Source organism: Meles meles, chromosome 2, assembly GCF_922984935.1.
Source record: "Meles meles chromosome 2, mMelMel3.1 paternal haplotype, whole genome shotgun sequence".
NCBI classification, from domain to species: Eukaryota; Metazoa; Chordata; class Mammalia; order Carnivora; family Mustelidae; genus Meles; species Meles meles.
Genome location: NC_060067.1, coordinates 90691736 through 90710692, shown reverse-complemented (window position 1 = coordinate 90710692; position 18957 = coordinate 90691736). Strand labels below are relative to the sequence as shown.

The 18957-nt window shown below is 37.1% G+C and overlaps 1 protein-coding gene across 1 annotated transcript in view; it reads right to left on the bottom strand.

The window, feature by feature from the left end:
- TNIP3 (TNFAIP3 interacting protein 3) overlaps positions 1 to 18957 on the bottom strand; it is a 157073-nt gene that overhangs the window by 69502 nt on the left and 68614 nt on the right. The window contains exon 3 of the mRNA XM_045997403.1: positions 16252 to 16337. Within this exon, the coding sequence (XP_045853359.1) occupies positions 16252 to 16337 (86 nt within the window). The remainder of the gene's footprint in view (positions 1 to 16251; positions 16338 to 18957) is intronic.

Sequence of the window (18957 nt, the reverse complement as noted above, 5' to 3'; positions counted from 1 at the left end):
CTTTATTTAGTGCTTGGAAAGGACCACAGGAGGACCCACAATAGAAACCATGCAAGATGGCGTGTGGTCACCGGCTTGCTTCTGACAGACAGCAGGCTCCAGAGTAGAACATCTGGTTATTAGGTATTGTTTTCTGTCTCATGTGTTTAAAATTAATTTCCAAGCACTATTTTGCATGCTTCAGAAAACAAAACACCAAAGCAAAAACCCAAAACAAAGTATCACCAGCTTTCTAAGAGGAAAACATAGTTAATGGTTCCTTGCTATGATTTTTGCCTTAGGCGAATTTAGAGGTAGAATATTTATAAGTCTTCGGATAAGTCTATCATTGCTTCAGACAATACAGCTTTATCCCTGCTGCTCTTCCAAGCCTATGTGGTCATGGAAAGAGCTCTGGACCCAGAATTGGAAGGTCTGGATTCCAGAGGTACCTCTGCCCCTACCTACCTGTGATTTGGACAAGAACTTAGCTTTTTCTTTGCCTAGTAATTAAGGCATCTATTCATTTATTCAATGGCCAGATACCAAGAAACTGCTATGTGCACGAGGATCTCATTTTCTTCATATGGAAATCAAAGGAAATATCCTAGATCAACTCAATGTTGAAAGCACATGGTTGATTTAAAAATGTCACCTTTTTTCTTTTTGAGAATGTGGTATGATACGTAGATTTATTACATATTGATTAAAGTATTGGGCTACGCATTTTCAAGTAATAAACGTTTTTTCTTTATTGGATATTTTTACACTATAAAAGTGCATGCATTTTAATAAGCAGACATTAGTGAAGACAAAAAGAAAAAGTTAATAATTTTTGTATCCTTCCCTGAGTTATACCTTACTGTAATAATTAATATTAACACAAGTATTCCATGTTTTTTCCCTAGGCTCATAACAAATGTAAGTATATATGATATTTATTTATTTATTTTCTTTCTTTCTTTTTAAAAATAATAATATACCCATATTACACATCACTGTGCTAATTATTTGGTTATTTTGTACCACTTTGAAAATTTTTTCAGGTTCATACATATAGTGTTAACCAATGATTTTTAATGGCCAAATATTACTTGAAAATTATAAATGGACCAAATTTATTTATTCATTCCCCTATAATGGAAAAGCGAGTTGTTTCTATTATTTTTTTTTAATTTCACTAGAATCAATCTATAATATAAATATTTGTCCAGGGGTGCCTGGGTGGGTTCAGTCAGTTAAGCTTCTGTCTTGGGCTCAGGTCATAATCCTGGGGATCCTGGGATGAAGCCCCAAAGGCTTCCTGTTCAGTGGGGAGCCTGTTTTTCTCTCACCCTCTGCCCCACCACCTTCTTGTGCTTTCTCTTGAAGAAATAAATAAAATATTTTTTTAAAAAAGAAATGTTTGTCTAGGTATACTCTTATATACTGATACTTTATTTATATAGATCTACCAAAGTTAGATTCTTGGGTCAAAGAGTATGAATATTCACACTTTTTTTTTTTAACATTTTCATTATTTATTTGAAAGAGAGAGAGCACAAGCAGGGGGATGTAATCAGAGGGAGAGAGAGAAGCAGACTCCTCACTGAGCAGGGAGCCAGACACAGGATAACCCAGAACCTCGAGATAATGACCTGAGCTGAAGCCTGACAATCCCTGAATGTTCAAACTTTTAATAATGCTTCTAGGTTATTTCCAAATTGGTTATAGTAATTTTCATTTATATCATCTATGTGTAAGACTTCTTATTTTCGTACAAGAAGTCAGCTCTACATGTATTAATATCTTTGCCAAAATGGATATCTCGGTGTTATTTTAATTTGTATTTTCCTAATTATCAATGATGTTGATCATATTTCAATATGGTTATTATTTATTTGCTTGTTCTATTCTATAATTGTTTTTTCTCGTTCTTGACTGACTTTCCTTATGTGTGTTTCTCCATTTCCATCTGCAGTATTTCCTTGGTTAGTGGGCATTTTTACAGGTATAGGAGTTCTAGAAAAAACACAAAGCAAGATAAATGGGATTAGGACTGAGTGTTAGCTTGAGGAGATAAGAATTGCACTTTTATATAGGTGATCAAAGGCAGGGTTCATTGAGAAGAGGACATTTGGGCAAGCCTTGCAGGAGTGTAGGAGTGAGCCATGTAACTTACTGGGCGAACAGTCATTTCCTGTCAAGGTAGCCAGTGTCAAGATTCTAAGGCTAGAGCTTGCCTGATACGTCCTACAAATAGCAAGGAGGAAGATATGACTGGAGTAGAAGGAGCTGGGCGGGGGGGGGGGGGGGGGGGGGCGCTGTAGCTCATAATACTAGAAATAAAAGGGAGTCAGCTCAAGGAGGGCTTGTGTGGTGAGCATTAAAAAAACATAGCTTTTTCCTGATGAGCATAACAATGTCGAATCTCTATGTTGTACACCTGAAACTAATGTAACATTGTGCGTCAACTACACTTCAACTAAAGAAAAGAATCTTGGCTTTCATTCTGAGGAGATGAGGTTTTTGAGCAAACGGGTGAAATGATTTGATTTATTTTGAAAAGATCCCTTGGTTGCTGGGTTTAAGGAGGTAAGGGAAAAGGCACAAACCCATTTAGAAAATAATTGCGGTGATCCAGATAGAGGCGCTAATGGTTTGGACAGCGTGTTAGTGGGGAAGTGGAGAGAAAAGGTTGGATTCTGGGTGTAATTTGAATTTAACCAGTAGGACAGGAATGGAGAAGTGGAAGAGAGACAGAGAATAAGCAACCAAATAAAATGGAGTTGCCCTTTATTGAGAGATAGAAGACTGAGGGAGGAGAAAATTTGGGATACTTACAGAAGGACGGTTTTGTTTTTTTTTTTGAACCTCTTATTTCAGATGTCTTTTAGACATCTCTACAAAGACATCTCTGTAGATATGTTGAGTAAGCAAATGAATAAGACTTGACCAAATTTAATCCTCACCTTAACACAGTAAGGAAGTTGTGGTTATTGCCTGATTTGCAGGTAAGTTAAGTGTAATCATGATCGACTTTTTTCCTAAAGATAATCTACAAATTATGCGTTATTGTCAGAGGCATTTGATCATAGACACATGACTGAGTATTTTGATCTTTTAAATACAAATTTATTTAAAGGTGTTGAAACATGAGGCTTGGACCTACTCTAGGTTTTATCTTATACGAAGCCCCTGAGCTACAGAACTGTTTAATTTTGTATTTTTGGGGTTGCCTCTTGACATTTTGACTCACAGTAGAAATAGATTTAAGTATTGACTCCAAAGGGCAAAGAGCTAAGAACAAAACAAGGTGGTCAGGTAGAGGAAAATCTTGTTGGAAAAGAACAGTCATGGAGGGTAATATTAGTGAGAATATCTTTGTGTATGTGGTCTGGGTTTTTTTGGTTTTCTGTTTGTTTGTTTTTTTTTCTTTTTAGCATTGCTAACTACTGGCAATTGAAAAATGACCCTGAATGTTCAGAGATGTGTTCAAAAGTACAAAGAAAAACAAGCACAAGATGAATAAAAAACAATGGTCAATGATGTATTTTAATCTAGAATATAAAGAAGATATTAGAGTCTGATCATTACAAAGCAAGAACTTCTAAAATCACAAAGAGCAATTTATAAGTCTCAGAAAAATCAGAAAATTTAATTAAAGTCAAATCTACTGAAGTTTGGTAGAAACCAGGATACACCAATACATGATTTATGATAGTTAAATGTCCATGACTTAAGCAACTAATTCTATGTAGGTGCTATATTCCTTTAAATCTTCCTCTCTACACTATTTCATAAGTCCGGTGATTCTTAAGTGTTTTATTTAACTGCTCTAATACTGAGTTAAGATATTAGTCAATGAAAACAATAACAAACATGTAGTTTCTTTCTTTTTTTAAGATTTTATTTATTTATTTGACAAAGAGAGACAGTGAGAGAGGGAACACAAGCAGGGAGAGTGGGAGAGGGAGACGCAGGCTTCCCGCTGAGCAGGGAGCCTGATGTGGGGCTTGATCCCAGGACGCTGGGATCATGACCTGAACTGAAGGCAGAAGCTTAGAGACGGAGCCACCCAGGTGCCCCAAACATGCAGATTTGGGGCATAGTTTCACCCAGAATAAAGGAGCAAAAAAGTGGGTGTCATTTAACAAAAAATATACTTGGTCTTGGGGTGCCTGTGTGGTTCAGTCAGTTAAGCAGCAGTCCATTAACTCCATAAACAGCTCAGGTCATGATCCTAGGGTTCTGGGAGGGAACCCCACATCAGGGTCCCTGCTCAGTGGGGAGTCTGTTTTTCCCTCTCCCTATGCCCCGACCCCCGGCTTTGCTCTCTCTCTCTCTCTCTTTCTTTCTCAAATAAATAAAGTCTTGATATATATATATCTATATATATAGATATATATATCTATATATACCAAAAACAAACAAACAAAAAGATATATATATTTATATATATATAAATATATATATGTATATATATTTGGTTTTTGTCCCTTGTTCTTAGCAGAACCCCTAACACCCTTGGAATTTCCTGAGTGATGAGAGTGTCTTATTAATCCATGGGAGCTCCTTCTGGCCACACTTAATTTATGTTAATGAGGTGACTCAGGGTGGGACTCTTAGAGAGCTTCAGTCTGGTGTCCCAGAGAGGGCATACCTCCACATACCTTACCTATGTGTCTCTTCCTTTTGGCTGTTCCTGAGTTTTATGCTTTATAATAACCTGGTAAATGTAATTAAAATATTTGCTTGAGTCCTGTGAGCCATTCTAATGAATTATTGAACCTGAGGAGGGAATTATAGAACCCCCAAATTTATAGCTGGTCAGTCAGAAGCAGAGGTGACACCTGGAGCTTGTGACTGGAGTTCAAAGTGGGGTCAGTTTTGCAATACTAAATCATTAACTTGTGGCATCTGTGCTAACTCAAGGGAGCTTGTGTCAGAATTGAATTGAATTGCCAAATACCCAGTTGGCTTTGGAAAATCTGGTGTGCAAAAGCACTCATTTGCTATTGGAAAGAAAGATGTCACAATGGGTATAAATAATGTTTATAATAACCCAAAATTCTTTATAATGATAGAAAGATTAGTGAGCCCAGAGGAGATAAGTCTCCAGATTAGCCTTGTAAATTCAGATCAATAAAATTATGACAAATCTCACACATGCTTATTTCTACCTCTGAATCTCCATAAAATAACTGCAGAAGAATCAAGATCCTCTATTCTTTGATCCCAAGTGGGGTGAGATAAACAACAATTAATCATTTTGTTATGTGGTTTTTATTTACTCCCTCAACAAATATGTATTAAAGTTTATTACGGGTCAAGAACTGTCTTAGATGTTTCTTATAATATATTTGTTATTGTAAGAGATAAACCAGTAACAAATTTTCTGGTAATACATATAACTATACCTAATCTTACATGACTGCTTCTAAGAAAATTACTGAAATTTGAAAATATTTCTAAGCAAACAATTTTCTATACCATAGTCTAATTTGGTTGCTAATTGGTTGTTTTAAATGGATCTGAATGGCAATTGAATGCTTACTATGTGTCAGAAGCTCTATATGTATTATCTTATTTAATCCTCAGAACTATGATTATCCCCATTGGGAAGATGAGAAAATGAAAATTTTAGAGAGATCAAGTAATTTACTTAAAATGTGAGATTCTAACTCAGGCAGTCTGACTTAAGAAACCACATTCTTAACCACAATACAGTTTTTAAATGGTGAGATTGAAATAGTGGATGCCCTTTCCTTGTCAGTAAATAAGAACTTCTGCTCTCAGGTTTGCACAAAAAGATAGGTGTGAATGACCCTGGGCCATTGATGATAAGGGGTTTCACCATCTCCTAATAAGTTACACCATATAATAATCAATCAAAGATTACCACTATATAGAGATGAAATAATTCCTTAGATATGTTCTAATTTCTAATAGTCTTGAATTGAGCTAGGTTTGGTAATCATATGGTTGCTACTAAAAGTTATTATGGTTCTCTAAGGAATACAAATTACCTGGACTTATAAATACCTATTATATATTAGCAGCTGCTAATCCAAACTGCTCCGCACACACTCCCAAATCCTTACAGATCAGCCAAATAGCAAATAAAATCCATAACAAGCACCTGCAGCATAAATAAGTATCTTGGGCTGCTTGGGCTTCCATAACAAAATATTGCAGATTGGGTTACTTAAACAGGAGAAATGTCTTTCTCACCATTCTGGAGTCTGGAAGCCCAAGGTCTCTTTAACAGTGGCAACCTTGGGAAGGCATGACTGAGGAGGGGAGGATGAGACTTGGAAAGAAGGAATGCCCTGTGGAATTTGGTGGTGAAAGGATATAAACAAGCTGTGGAATTGAACCCCATGGAAATAAAATCAGAATATACATCAACCAGGAATACATCAACTACCAAAGGAAAAGCATTTATCTTTATCAGCAGAAGAGGGTTCTCTTGAACTAAGGAACCTAGTAATATACACTCATGATATCTACAAAGAAACAACTCCTATCCTCAGTTCAGGAAAATGATTATAGGATGATGGGCAATGCCCATTAAAAATTGAAAGAAGAAAACAGAAAATGAGAATTAAAGGAGTTTAGCTGATGGAAATATTCTTTAATAAAAACAAACAGGAAACAGAGGAAAACTGCAATAAAACACATGCCTCAACAAGTTAAACATCTCTAAATGAGTATTCTTAGATGTAAAAGACAACCTTAAATCATAAATTCAGAAAACTCAGGACAGAAGTGGACAAAAAGCACAATTTAAAATGAGATAAGATCGGGGCTCCTAGGTGGCTCAGTGGATTAAAGCCTCTGCCTTTGGCTCGGGTCATGGTCCTGGGATCGAGCCCCACATCGGGCTCTCTGCTAGGCAGGGAGCCTGCCTCCTCCTCCTCTCTCTTTCTGTCTGCGTCTCTGCCTACTTGTGATCTCTGTCAAATAAATAAATAAAAAATCTTAAAAAAAATAAGATATGATAAAATTCAAGGAAGAAGTTGAAGAAAAAGATAAAAATAATTTCACCCATAAAGCCCAAATTATAAAGTATCCTAGGGAAAATAGACATGTGCAAGTCTAATAAGAGATTTAGAGTAAGGGAACAGGATTTTCAATGTGGCTTAAAAAGCAAAACAAATCTTTGCTGAAGAACAGACACTCCAAAAACAAGTGATTCCGAAAGGCTAGAAGAAAAGGACTGGGCTAAGACATAGCAGAAGAATGAAGGCAAGGAGAATGCTGGGTTTGAGATCAGTGAGGCAAAATTCAGACTCGAAGCATTAAATGAGACAAGTTAACACTCTATGAAATTAATTGGAAGTGAGTACACTTGATAGTTCACCTATCTCTGGCCATTAATTTGAAAATGTCAAAAAACATTAAGCCTCAGATAGTACCTAAACACTGGGTTCACTTATAAATATATACATATATATAGGGTGCCTGCGTGGCTCAGTGGGTTAATCCTCTGCCTTTGGCTCGGGTCATGATCTCAGGGTCCTGGGATCAAGCCCCGCATCGCATCGGGCTCTCTGCTCAGCAGGGAGCCTGCTTCCTCCTCTCTTTCTGCCTGCCTCTCTGCCTACTTGTGATCTCTCTCTGTCAAATAAATAAAATCTTAAAAAAAAATATATATATATATACACACACACATATATATGTATATATTATAGAGAGAATATGAGCAGGGGGAAATGCAGATGTGGAACAAAAGGGAGGAGGAAAGACTCTGAAGTCCACTCCACACTGAACCTAGAGCCCCATGCAGGGCTCGAACTCCAGACCCTGAGATAATAACCTTGAGGTCATGACCTGAGCTGAAACCAAGTGTTAAATGCTTAACTGACTCAGCTATCCAGGTGTCCCTATAAACTAATTCTTAAAATTGGTCTTGAACATACTCTATTTCAGTAACAATCAGATAAGCATTATATCAATAAGGTAGATAGTATAGATGTGCCTAGGTGGCTCAGTTGGTTAAGCAGCAGATTCTTGGTTTCAGCTCAGATCATGATCTCAGGGTCCTGGGATGTTGCCCTGAGTGGGGCTCCATGCTCAGTGGGGGTCTCTTTCCCCCTCTGCCCCTTCCCCCATTCATGTTCTCTCTCTTTCTCTCAAATAAATAAATAAAATCTTAAAAAAAAAAAGGTAGATTATACATATCAATTAAACTCTTTTCTTGGAGTTCTGCTGAGATCCCAACAAATTAATTCTTTAAACTGTATTAACCCCCAAGGACAAAGAGAATTGGGAGAGGAGACACCAGTAGTTGAGATTATTCTCAATCAGTTTCTCGAAGAAGAAAAGCAGAAGTTGAAATTGCATTACTGGGACACAGGAAGTTAAAACCCGTCTCTTTAAAGAGAGAAAGCCACCAGGAAGTGAGGACAATTTGCTCCAAAGAGTCCTTGAGAGGCTGAGCTCTTGAAAGGAGTGAGGAAAAAGCTGAAAACAAGGGGATTGATTTGGTGTCTGATTTTGGAGCATTTGAATCCCTGAGATCTCTTCCCACGTGGATGTTCGCAGTCTGGCAACTGTCTTTAACACCCCTTGTGTGGCCAGAGGCTGATTCTTTTGGGAAGATAAAACCAAAGCCTCTGGATTCAGGGACAGAAAGCACAGAGGAGGACACGGAGGGGTGGGGGTGAGAGGTTGCACGAAATCTACGAAGTCAACTGTAGTAGCCTGAGATAATTTCCCTCACTTCTGCTCTAAATACCTATTAACCAGTCATGTGTTCCCAAGTCTACACATTTGGGAACATCCTCACTAGAAAAACTGAATGGCCATAGAAGAAGCAATGACTGGAAGTTCTGAGGTGATAAGGAAAATTCCAGGTTGGAGAGCTGAATGGCGTTCAAGAAGTGAGGGTGTTAGAAAGAACAGGGTCTTCTGGGATTTACTGTAGAGAAAATATCATAGGTAGGTTATTTGTGAGGTTATTAGTGAGGACATCTAGAAAGCCAACCAAGTCAAGTAGCAGGGCAACTTCTAACTAAAGAAAGGGATAATATTCTTAGGGAAGAAATTTTGACCAGAGTGAGGTACTTGGTTCAGCAGTGAATAATATTTGGAGCAATAACAATACTGTAGAAGAAATCACTCTCTTTGTTCCTGCAGAGAAAGTAAACTGGTGTGTGTGATTTTTTTTGAGAGAATTGTGCAGTACATATCAAAAGCCTTAAGTTTTTCTAAATTTTCAGACAATAATCCACTTTTAGGAATTTACCCAAAGGAGTGCATGGGTGGCTCAGTCAATTAAGCGTCAGACTCTCGATATATTTGGCTCAGATATGATCCTAAGGTCCTTAAGATCAAGCCCTGTGTTTGGGCTCCATGCTCAGCAGGAGGTCTGCTTGAGATTCTCTCTCCCTCTGTCCCTCCCTCTGTCCTCTCTCTCTCTCTCCAAAAAAAAAAGAAAAAAAAAAAAAAAAGGAATTTACTCAAAAAAACAAAAGTGAATGTGCACAAAAATTTTAAATACAACTGTACTTGTTGTAGCATTTTTTCCTGATAGTAAAAGATTGAATTCAACCTAATGTCTCAAACAGGGAATAAATAAATAAATAAATAAATAAATAAATAAATATTGAAACAGTTATATAACTAGATATATTGAGATAAATATTTACTGGGGAAAATATTTATAATACACCTACTAAAAAAGAGTTTCAAAACAACCTTTGGCTATGGTCCTATTTTTTTTTTTTAATTTTATTTATTTGTTTGGCAGAGAGAGAGAAAGAGATCACAAGTAGGCAGAGTATCAGGCAAAGAGAGAAGGGGAAGCAGGCTCCCTGCTGAGCAGAGAGCCTGATCTGGGTCTCAATCCCAGGACCCTGAGATCATGACCTGGGCCGAAGACAGAGGCTTAATCCACTGAACCACCCGGACACCCTATGGTCCTATTTTTAAAGAAAAAAAAAATGGAGAGACAGAGAGACATCTGTAAAATTCTATCAGTAGTTATTTGGGATAGTGGGTTTAAACCTCATTTTTCTTTTCTTTTTTTCTTTTTCCGTCTGTATTTTAAACATGAAGACGTTTTGCATAAATACAGGAACTCTGAGATTGCCATACACGGAAAGAACTGACTTAGAGCTAATGTTTTAATATTGCAATTAGAAAACAAAACCTGATTTCAAAAAGAAAGAGAAAGACAAGGAGGATAAGAAGATGGCATGGTGGCAGGTTAATTTGTAATGACCAGAAAATGGTTGTGTTAGCATAAGGGTAGAGCAACCTTGCAGGCTAAATTAATCTCCACTGTATCTCCTCATTCTGCAAATGTTTTCAGGGCACTTACCATGTGCTACACATTGTGATCAGCTTTTTTCCTATACAAAGCAACTAACCATTCAGCAGATAAGATATGGAAACAACTGGAAGAAATGAAGAATCACACACCAAAGCTTACTTTTCCACATACCTTTTTAACCTACTCCAAATTTAGATATAAACGTGAAAAGACTTTCCAAACTGTGTAAAATAGTAAACAAATTTAAGTCTGATTATGAATAATAGCAGCCCAACAGTGTCGTATTCCAGTATTTCAAGTATTAATAATGACAGTATAGGCTGTGAAACTTAAGTTTTGCTGCTAATATTTATATTTCCTTTCTTGCTTGTGTTCTAATATAAAGGGTGATATGGTAAAGAGTAAAATGAAAAAAAATTTTTAAAGGCAAAGCAGCCAAATGGTTTCAATCTTAAAATAAGTTTTATTCTGGGGCACCTGGGTGGCTCAGTGGGTTAAGCAGCCGGCTCTTGATTTTGGCTCAGATCTCAGGGACCTGGGATCCAGCCCTGAGTAGGGCTCCACACTCAGTAGGGGGGTGCGTTTGAGGATTCTTTCTCTCTTTCTCTCTCCCTCTGCCCCTCCCCACCTCAAATAAATAAATAAATAAATCTTTAAAAAATATGTTTTATTTTGTTTTTTAATGTGCTGGTATTTTCTACAACAACGGAAAACTCTGATCTGGTAATATAAAGAAAATAATGGAACTTACATGGTTAAAACAATGGAAGTAATTGTTTTGGAAAGCGGATGTCCCTATCTTAGAAATATTTTCTGGATGTGAAATCCCTAGTCTAGTTGCCTTGGACAATGAGGTGATGTGTGAAGTAAGTAATTACAATCCTAACAGAGCAGTATATTCCGAATATAAAGCGACAGCCAGAGTACTGTATCAAAATAAAAATTAGTAAATGATATAAATGACTAAAAGTGGGGAATAAAAATTTATATCAAATTCTGCACATAACTTGTCTACTCTCTAAAGTAAGCCTATGTTTGAATAGACAGAGAGCGTTTTCGAAGTAGAAACCTACCAGAGGTTGAAAAAACCCAGTTTGCTGAGGGTATTTAAGTTTTCAATTTATATTAAAGAATAAAAGAGAAAGATGTAGACCAACATAAACTGAATTTTCCAGATTCAAATTCCTTTATTTTTTTCATTATTTCATCACATAGTATATTTACATGACTTCCTGTCCAAACAGCACAAAGAGAGTCGTGAATTTGTTATTTCCAAATTGCCCTGAAAACCAGTTTTACTAATGCAGTATCTTCCATCATGTTATTCAGCTCAAACTGTTTCAAGTTTGATCCGTGGAAACTGACTGTACCGCCTTAGAAGGATCCGTGGATTTAATTAGCACATTGGAGGAGATGCCTTGAGCTTAAATTCTGAAGCCTTTAGCAAAAAAGGCACATGCAGAAAAAGAAGAGTAATATACAGCTCATTCAGCTAACTGCATGTTGTTTGTGACCTGCCTAGCAAGCTCTGTCCCTCCACAGTTAATATCAAAGACATTTCTGTTGAGGTAAAAGCTGTCAGAGACAGCCTCTGAATACACAAATTTCATGCTGAGAGGCAGAAGCTGTCCTTTCCAGATAACTGATAAGTAGATTCTTTTATTTTTTTATCTAATTTAATTTTTTTTTCAGTGTTCCAAAATTCATTGTTTATGCACCACACCCAGTGCTCCATGCAATACGTGCCCTTCTTAATACCCACCAGGCTCACCCACACCCCACACCCTCCCCTCCAAAACCCTCAGTTTCTCAGAATCCACAGTCTCTCATGGTTTGTCTCCCCCTCCGATTTCCCCCAACTCCCTTCTCCTGTTCATTTCCCAATGTTCTCTGTGTTACTCCTTATGCTCCACAAGTAAATGAAACCATGTGATAATTGACTCTCTCTGCTTGACTTATTTCACTGAGTAGATTCTTTGGGGAATTCTAATTTGGTATTCTTTCCACCAACATCTCCCCAGCACTTCTTAGCACATAGTAGGAATTTCTCAAGTGCTTGTTGCATTGAATCAAAGAGTGTATGCAGGTATCAAAAACAGACAGAACAAAAGACATACTATGGATATCTGTTTAGGCATTCTGTGTAAGAGAGGCCTCAGAAAATAAGAAGTCCGTTTTCATCCGGTGGGTGTTGTTTACATGGAAGAACCTTTTACTAAATGTGCTTTATAGAGTCTGGCTGAAAACACAAGTTTTCCAAAAGCCCCCTGTCTTAAATCTCTGTGAATTTATACCTCTAATAAAAAATTAGTTTTATTTAATGTTACACATAAACACATAATTGAGATGGCATGTTCTTCTTTCAGAAGGAGAAAAGACTTAGACTACTGTCCAGAAATCCAATATGACTTTGATGTTTACTAGTTTGAATATCTATAATTTATGAAAAACTGACAAATTTGTTTCATGAACTTTAATATTGAAACTACTTAAAGCATGACTAAGAATTAGCAAAATTTATGAGAAAAAAAATTATGATGACCTGTGATGTTCTGTGAGTCATTAAAAATATTCAACACTTCAAAATCATTTCTCTTCTACCTGATGAAACAATCTGAGGGGACAGAAAATAATTTATGTCTCTCTGAGAAAGTGGATGGTACCACTAACCTCTCTGCAATGTGGACAGCAACCGTGCAAGCGGTCTTTTGTTCTGCCTTTCCAAAATAGTTTAATTTAGGGTCAGGTAAGAAGGAAGTTAAAAACAAAGAAGCCAAAAGAATTGTAAAAATGCTGATGATATCATGAAAGAGATCACTTTAGCTTTCTCTTACCAAATACATAGTCTTGCTCTAACAAAAACATCTGCCTGTCACCCCATAAACATCCCTGCACTTCTCTTCCCTTTATGAGCAAAAAATGGAGTTTTAAGGGACATTTAATAGCCAGCAGCTGTTTGGCTGCCAAATACTGCATCTGGAGGGGAGCATACTATTCATATGGTAAAAAAAAAAAAAAATTAAAAAAAAAAGAAACAACCAAAAACCCTGCAATTATTGCTTTATTTTCTTAAAATACACCAATGTTTTGCATAATGGCATTTGAGTTCTCTGAATATGGGGAAAGACACAGAAGCTCCTTAAGTGTATCTAAAACCAGGACATTGTGCCGGGAAGGCAATGAATGACTGAGATTGTATTCAATCGTGTTTAATAATAGGCTGAAAGAGTGCCATCATGAATAAGTTTAATGCCAGGTAAGAGAGGCAATTCAGGAGAATTTAACATTCATTTTATCCTTCTGAGATTACCTCTACATGAGGCTATGATGAATCATCGTAGTTTTCCTTGCTAAGTTATAATTTTCTGAACACATAATTCATTTTAAAAATACTCACATTTCTTAAAATAAACTTTAAGACAGACAAACATCTACCTTAGAAAAATTAAGATGAAGAGCTAGCATTATAAGAGTACTCCAAAACAAAGGTGCTTTGAGATCCTATTAAAGGGAGATATAAAAACTATAAAATATTGTATTTACTTTGATAATCCTTCCCTGGGGTCCATAAAATCTCTACTCTTTACTTATACTTTGCAGAGAAGCTTGGTATGACATCCATAGTATCACCAGTAGTACTTGAAGAGATGGCAAATTTGACCCCTGGAGAACCTAAAATGGCTCAATTAGAAAGGAGTCCGGTTAGGAAAGCAGGAGGGAAAGATGACTCAGCACTCGCACTGTTGAGTGCTGTTGCTGCCCTGTTGCTTCTCATCTCCCTTTTTCCTTTTTTCCTTCTCACCTCCCCTGAAACAGAGACACAGCCTGCAGTATCTGCCTCATCCATTCACGCTTCTTCTGGACCCTGAGTCATACACACCTTGAAAGGTTAACCTGAAAACTATCTCTTGAGCATTTCAAATTACTGTAAAAGACCTACCCCCTCTCTCCCTCTTACTCTTAGAAATACACTTTTTTTTTTTACTACTGTAGAAAAAAATACGTAAACTACTAAATTCTGCGTAACTTTCATCATTAGTAAATGGAGAGAATCTCAACATGCCTGTGCATTGCAGGAGGAGGCAACAGAGTAAGACCCAGGAACCCATGGAGTCCTTATAATTCTCCACATGAGGACAATGGTGTGGGGGGAGGAGGTTAATCCCTACCTCTTCAGAGTGGATATACAGAAAATGCTAAGGATATACATATCTTCAAAACACAGAAACAATGGATTTGACTGCCTTCTTTCTGTCTCTTTTCCCTCCTTCTTTCTTTCTTTTCCTCACTTTTCTTCTTTCTCTTTTAAATTGGTAAAATCTGGCAAACATGGACCTCTTCTATCAAAGGAGAGTAAGGTATCAGCTTTCCTAGAAATCACGCAACATTGTAGGTTGTATTCTATGCTTCTGTATTATTTATAGTATCTTAGAGTTGTCAGTATAATTGGTTAATCCCCAGAGTACTTCTGTGACATACATTTTGTATTTTACTTACGTTTGATAAAATTCTATATGAAATAGATCAATGCTTATTGTGGACCTACTGTTAAAGTGGGTTATACTGGTATATGTTGAGTTTTCTCTCTTGAGCTAGATTAAATCTTATCAGGGAGATAAGACTTATACACACAGCACAGTTATAGAATAACAAAGAGTAGTACAAATTAAGATGCTACACTTATACAGTTAAAGACTAACATGCTTGCTATAGACTCTGGTTGAGAGGAATGGGAGGAATTGACATTTCTATATTTATTCAAGCTTCTAATCTTCCTCCTTGCCAATCGTAAGCACTGTTACCCTATTGTCAATGCCCTGTTCAAAATTCCCTCCCCTCATATGGGGTCATGATTCCCATGCTGGAAGTACATATGGACCTCTTTTCTTGAGCAGCTTTTCACAGACCAAGAACCCTGAACACGTGTCTCCAGACCTACAGGTTATAAGAACACTAGTTTGAGAAACACCGGCTTATGAACCCGAGTTTCATTATTTCTTTAACTTTTATTTGAAAGAAGTTTTGTCTTTATAGACAGAGAAACACGGCTCTACAGAATAAGTTGCTGGCTACTTAGTCTCTCACTCAAGATGTGTTTTGTATTACATGCCAGATGTGGAAGCCAGTTTGAACCGCTTTCCGGTCCCTACACAAGTCCTCATTTTCCTGTGAGGACATTTTTGTACACATTCTGCCTTGAGCCTGAAACACCTTCCTTCTCTTTTTCATCTTTTCTCCCATCTTCTTTTGCTAGAAGTCAGGCCAAACAACTCCTTCTTCTGGCATCTTTTTATGGCCACAACTAGGATTCTCCCCTTCCTCTGATTTCTCAGGAAGTGTATATAGGCCTTACTTATGAGGCAAATGCTGAAGGTATAATATACTGAGGTATGTGTCTGGTTTTTCACTTCTGAACAGCAAGCAAGCTAGAGGATAGTGCCTGTATCTGACTCATCTTCTGCAGGTAGCAAGCAAAATAGCTTGCACCTAAAAGGTGCCATATAAAAAGTCAAAGAAAAAGCTATGTGGGTCAATGAATAGAAAGCTCGAGAAAATCTATAAAGGGTTGACAGGATATGGAAAGTGACTGAGGATGGAATTTTTTGATGTAGTAGATTTCTCACCCTATCCCTCAGAATAGACGATATCGCGATCACTTCACGTTATTAATGAACTGGAGTTGTTTTCTAGGAGCTAATTTCTGCTATTCAAGAGAAATTATCTTAAGGTCCAAACTTGCCAAGGGAAATTTACCAAATACTTAAAAAAATAAACAAAAACCTCCACGACCTACCATAGATTCTTGCCCCCGAGAGAGGAATGAAAGAAAATATATTCACGTAATCCACATTGTTATCCCCCCTCTTTTTCTTATCTACCCTGTATGGTTTGATCAGTTAGGGTCTCATCCACTGTTAGTGGACTCATCATCTGTGTCTGATGGCAGAAGTGCTCCAGTTAGAACATTATTATTACAGGCATATATCCTCTAAATCAAATGTCATTATTACCTTTCAGAATCCTCCAGCTGATTGGTCAACATTACCAGTTTCTCTTCGTGTTTCTCGTTTTTGTTTATGCGTCGTCCACATGGAATCTAAAAGAAAAAAAATATGAAGGACGTGAGGCTCGGATGGGTCTCAAGGGAAGGTAACCATGTCGGTGACTGGAGGAGAAAACCACCTGTTAAATACATTTTTCATCAAAAACCATGTTTTTATTCTCGTGTCTTGTTTTCAGCACTGCCAGTTATGAGAAAACAGACCACAAAGTTGCCTTCTGCCTAGTTTCAACCAAAGGTAAAACACTAGGTATAAACATAAAGATTCAGTCTTTCAGTTGTAGAAAAGTCTCATGACAGGGAGAAATTGTCCAGGAGCAAGTAAAAGCAAGCTGGACATTTCAACGGACGAGTCATAAACTGTTAACGCTGTCAGACTGACATGTTTGTAGTTGAATTAGCCACAGTCCAAGAATGACTTTTCCAGGAATCCTTTCGACCCAAGGACACCAAGAACTTTCTTCTCAGAACACCATTCATTCTAGCTTTTTCTCCAATGAAAGTGGATAATTATTTCTATGATTTTTGGATAATAAGGGAACTAGTGATGTGACCATTAAAAGAGAAAAAGGAAGTAAAAAGAAGACAGTATGTAAGACACAAGATTTTTAAAATTTCCCATGTTTTTTTCTATTAATTGCAATGTAAGCACCCAACTTTGTTCAAACATTATATAGACTTCATAGTACCTCGTGGGGCTTATAGTAGATTCTTGAGACTGAAGCATTTGAAGATTTGTGTGTGTTAAAAGCCAATTCCTGCAGGCACTTAACACATTTTAAATGCATCTGGAAACCACTAATTGCTGTGATCCTATTAGAAAATGTAGGCAGTTCGGGTCTGCAAAAAACATGAAACCAGCTTGTCTGAGTTTTATGAGTTTCTATTTAATTGTAACAATACCCAAAAAAAGGGGGGGGTTGTTTGTTAAAATGATCTTAGAAGGATTTGTTTCAGCTATTGACAAGCTGTCTGTACATAGTGTGGGAGGGTGGTTTTTTTATTTTGTTTTGTTTTCAGCTTGTGACAGCTGTTTAAAAGTCATCTGTTACCACCATGGTAGCCAGTTAGTAGATGAAAGCAAATGCCTTTCAGGACTGTTGTAGGAATTGGACCACCGACTAGTACAGTTATCTTTTAACTATGCAGTATTGCAAAAGTGCCCAGTTTCTTTATAGGGCACTCTGGAAATATTACATAGTGCTGCAAATGCCTTGAAAAGGCAGCAAATGAGGTGCTACCTGACAGACTAACTTGCAGTAAGTGCCTATGCTATAATTTCTGAAAGACTTTTTTAAAAATGTATTTAATTAATTCAGTCACATAAATTTGTAGAAAAGTTTTTAAAAATGTCTTCAATGCCTTCATTATCCTTAAAGCTACTTTTTAAAAAGTGACAATATCACAAAAGATCTGAAATGACACATGGAGTCCTGGAGTGTCAGAGAGTGTCCTGGAGTGTCAGAGAATCATGGGATTGAGACCTCGGAGAATACTCTGAGTGTTTTGGCACCATCATTACAAGATTAAAAACCAGAAGCTAGAAGAGGACAAATGATTTGGCTAAGTAATGACTGATCTAGGATTAGATGTCAAGCCAATTGAACTCATAGTCCGTGATTTTCTACTGTTTTTTTTATATTCAAACATGATACAGACAAAATTTCAAGTTTGAAATAAGGGAAGATATCATTTTAATACTAAAATATTTTAAAAGTAACATACAAAAACTTTACATCATGAATGAAACTCATAAAAGTATATGTTGTTCTTTTTTTTTTTTTCAGAGACAGAGACAGAGCACATGTGCTTGAGCAGAGGGATAGGTAAAGAGAGAAGGAAAGAGAGACTCTTAAGCAGGCTCCATGCTCATCACAGAGCCTGAGTCAGGGCTTGATCTCAGGACCCCGAGATCATGACCTGAGCTGAAATCAAGAGCTGAGCACTTAACTGACTGAGCCAAGTGCCTCCCAAAACTCATAAAAATATATTTCTTAGGTAAGGACATTGTGTCAATTGAACCAAGTAAACAACCCTAAAACAGCATGTGGAGAGGGAAATTTCCAGACTTAGAATTTTACAGTTTAAGATTCACAGATAAAACCTCTGAGGCAGTGGAAACACACAAGACTGGTATCATCTCAAAGGTATTATTTTACTGAACATTGTATTTCCTTTCTAAATAGCCTTTTCATATGCTGAGATTTTATACTTGTTATTATTCTATATAGAAGTCAAAATATCAAGTAGTGATAATCAGAAAAGCCAAGAGCCGAAAGCCAATATTAAAACTTCTAATAGTTTATCCTTTTCCATTGATAGAGATATTTTTCCAACGGAATGGCGACAAAGAAGACAATTAGTAAAGGACACTTAGCAGTTAAAAGACTTTTCTTTCAAGTGGAAACAAATAAAACAAACCAACCCTAAGGACCCAAGGCCCTTCTTAATACCAGTGCCTCATTTGTTTTAATCATAGGGAAAATGAACAACTTCAGAAGTCTCTTAAGACTTAGCAAATAGGGGCACTTGGGTGGCTCAGGTCATGATCTCAGGGTCTTGGGATCGAGCCCTACATCGGGCTCTCTGCTCAGCAGGGAGCCTGCTTCCCCCTCTCGCTCTCTGCCTCTCTGCCTACTTGTGATCTCTTTCTGTC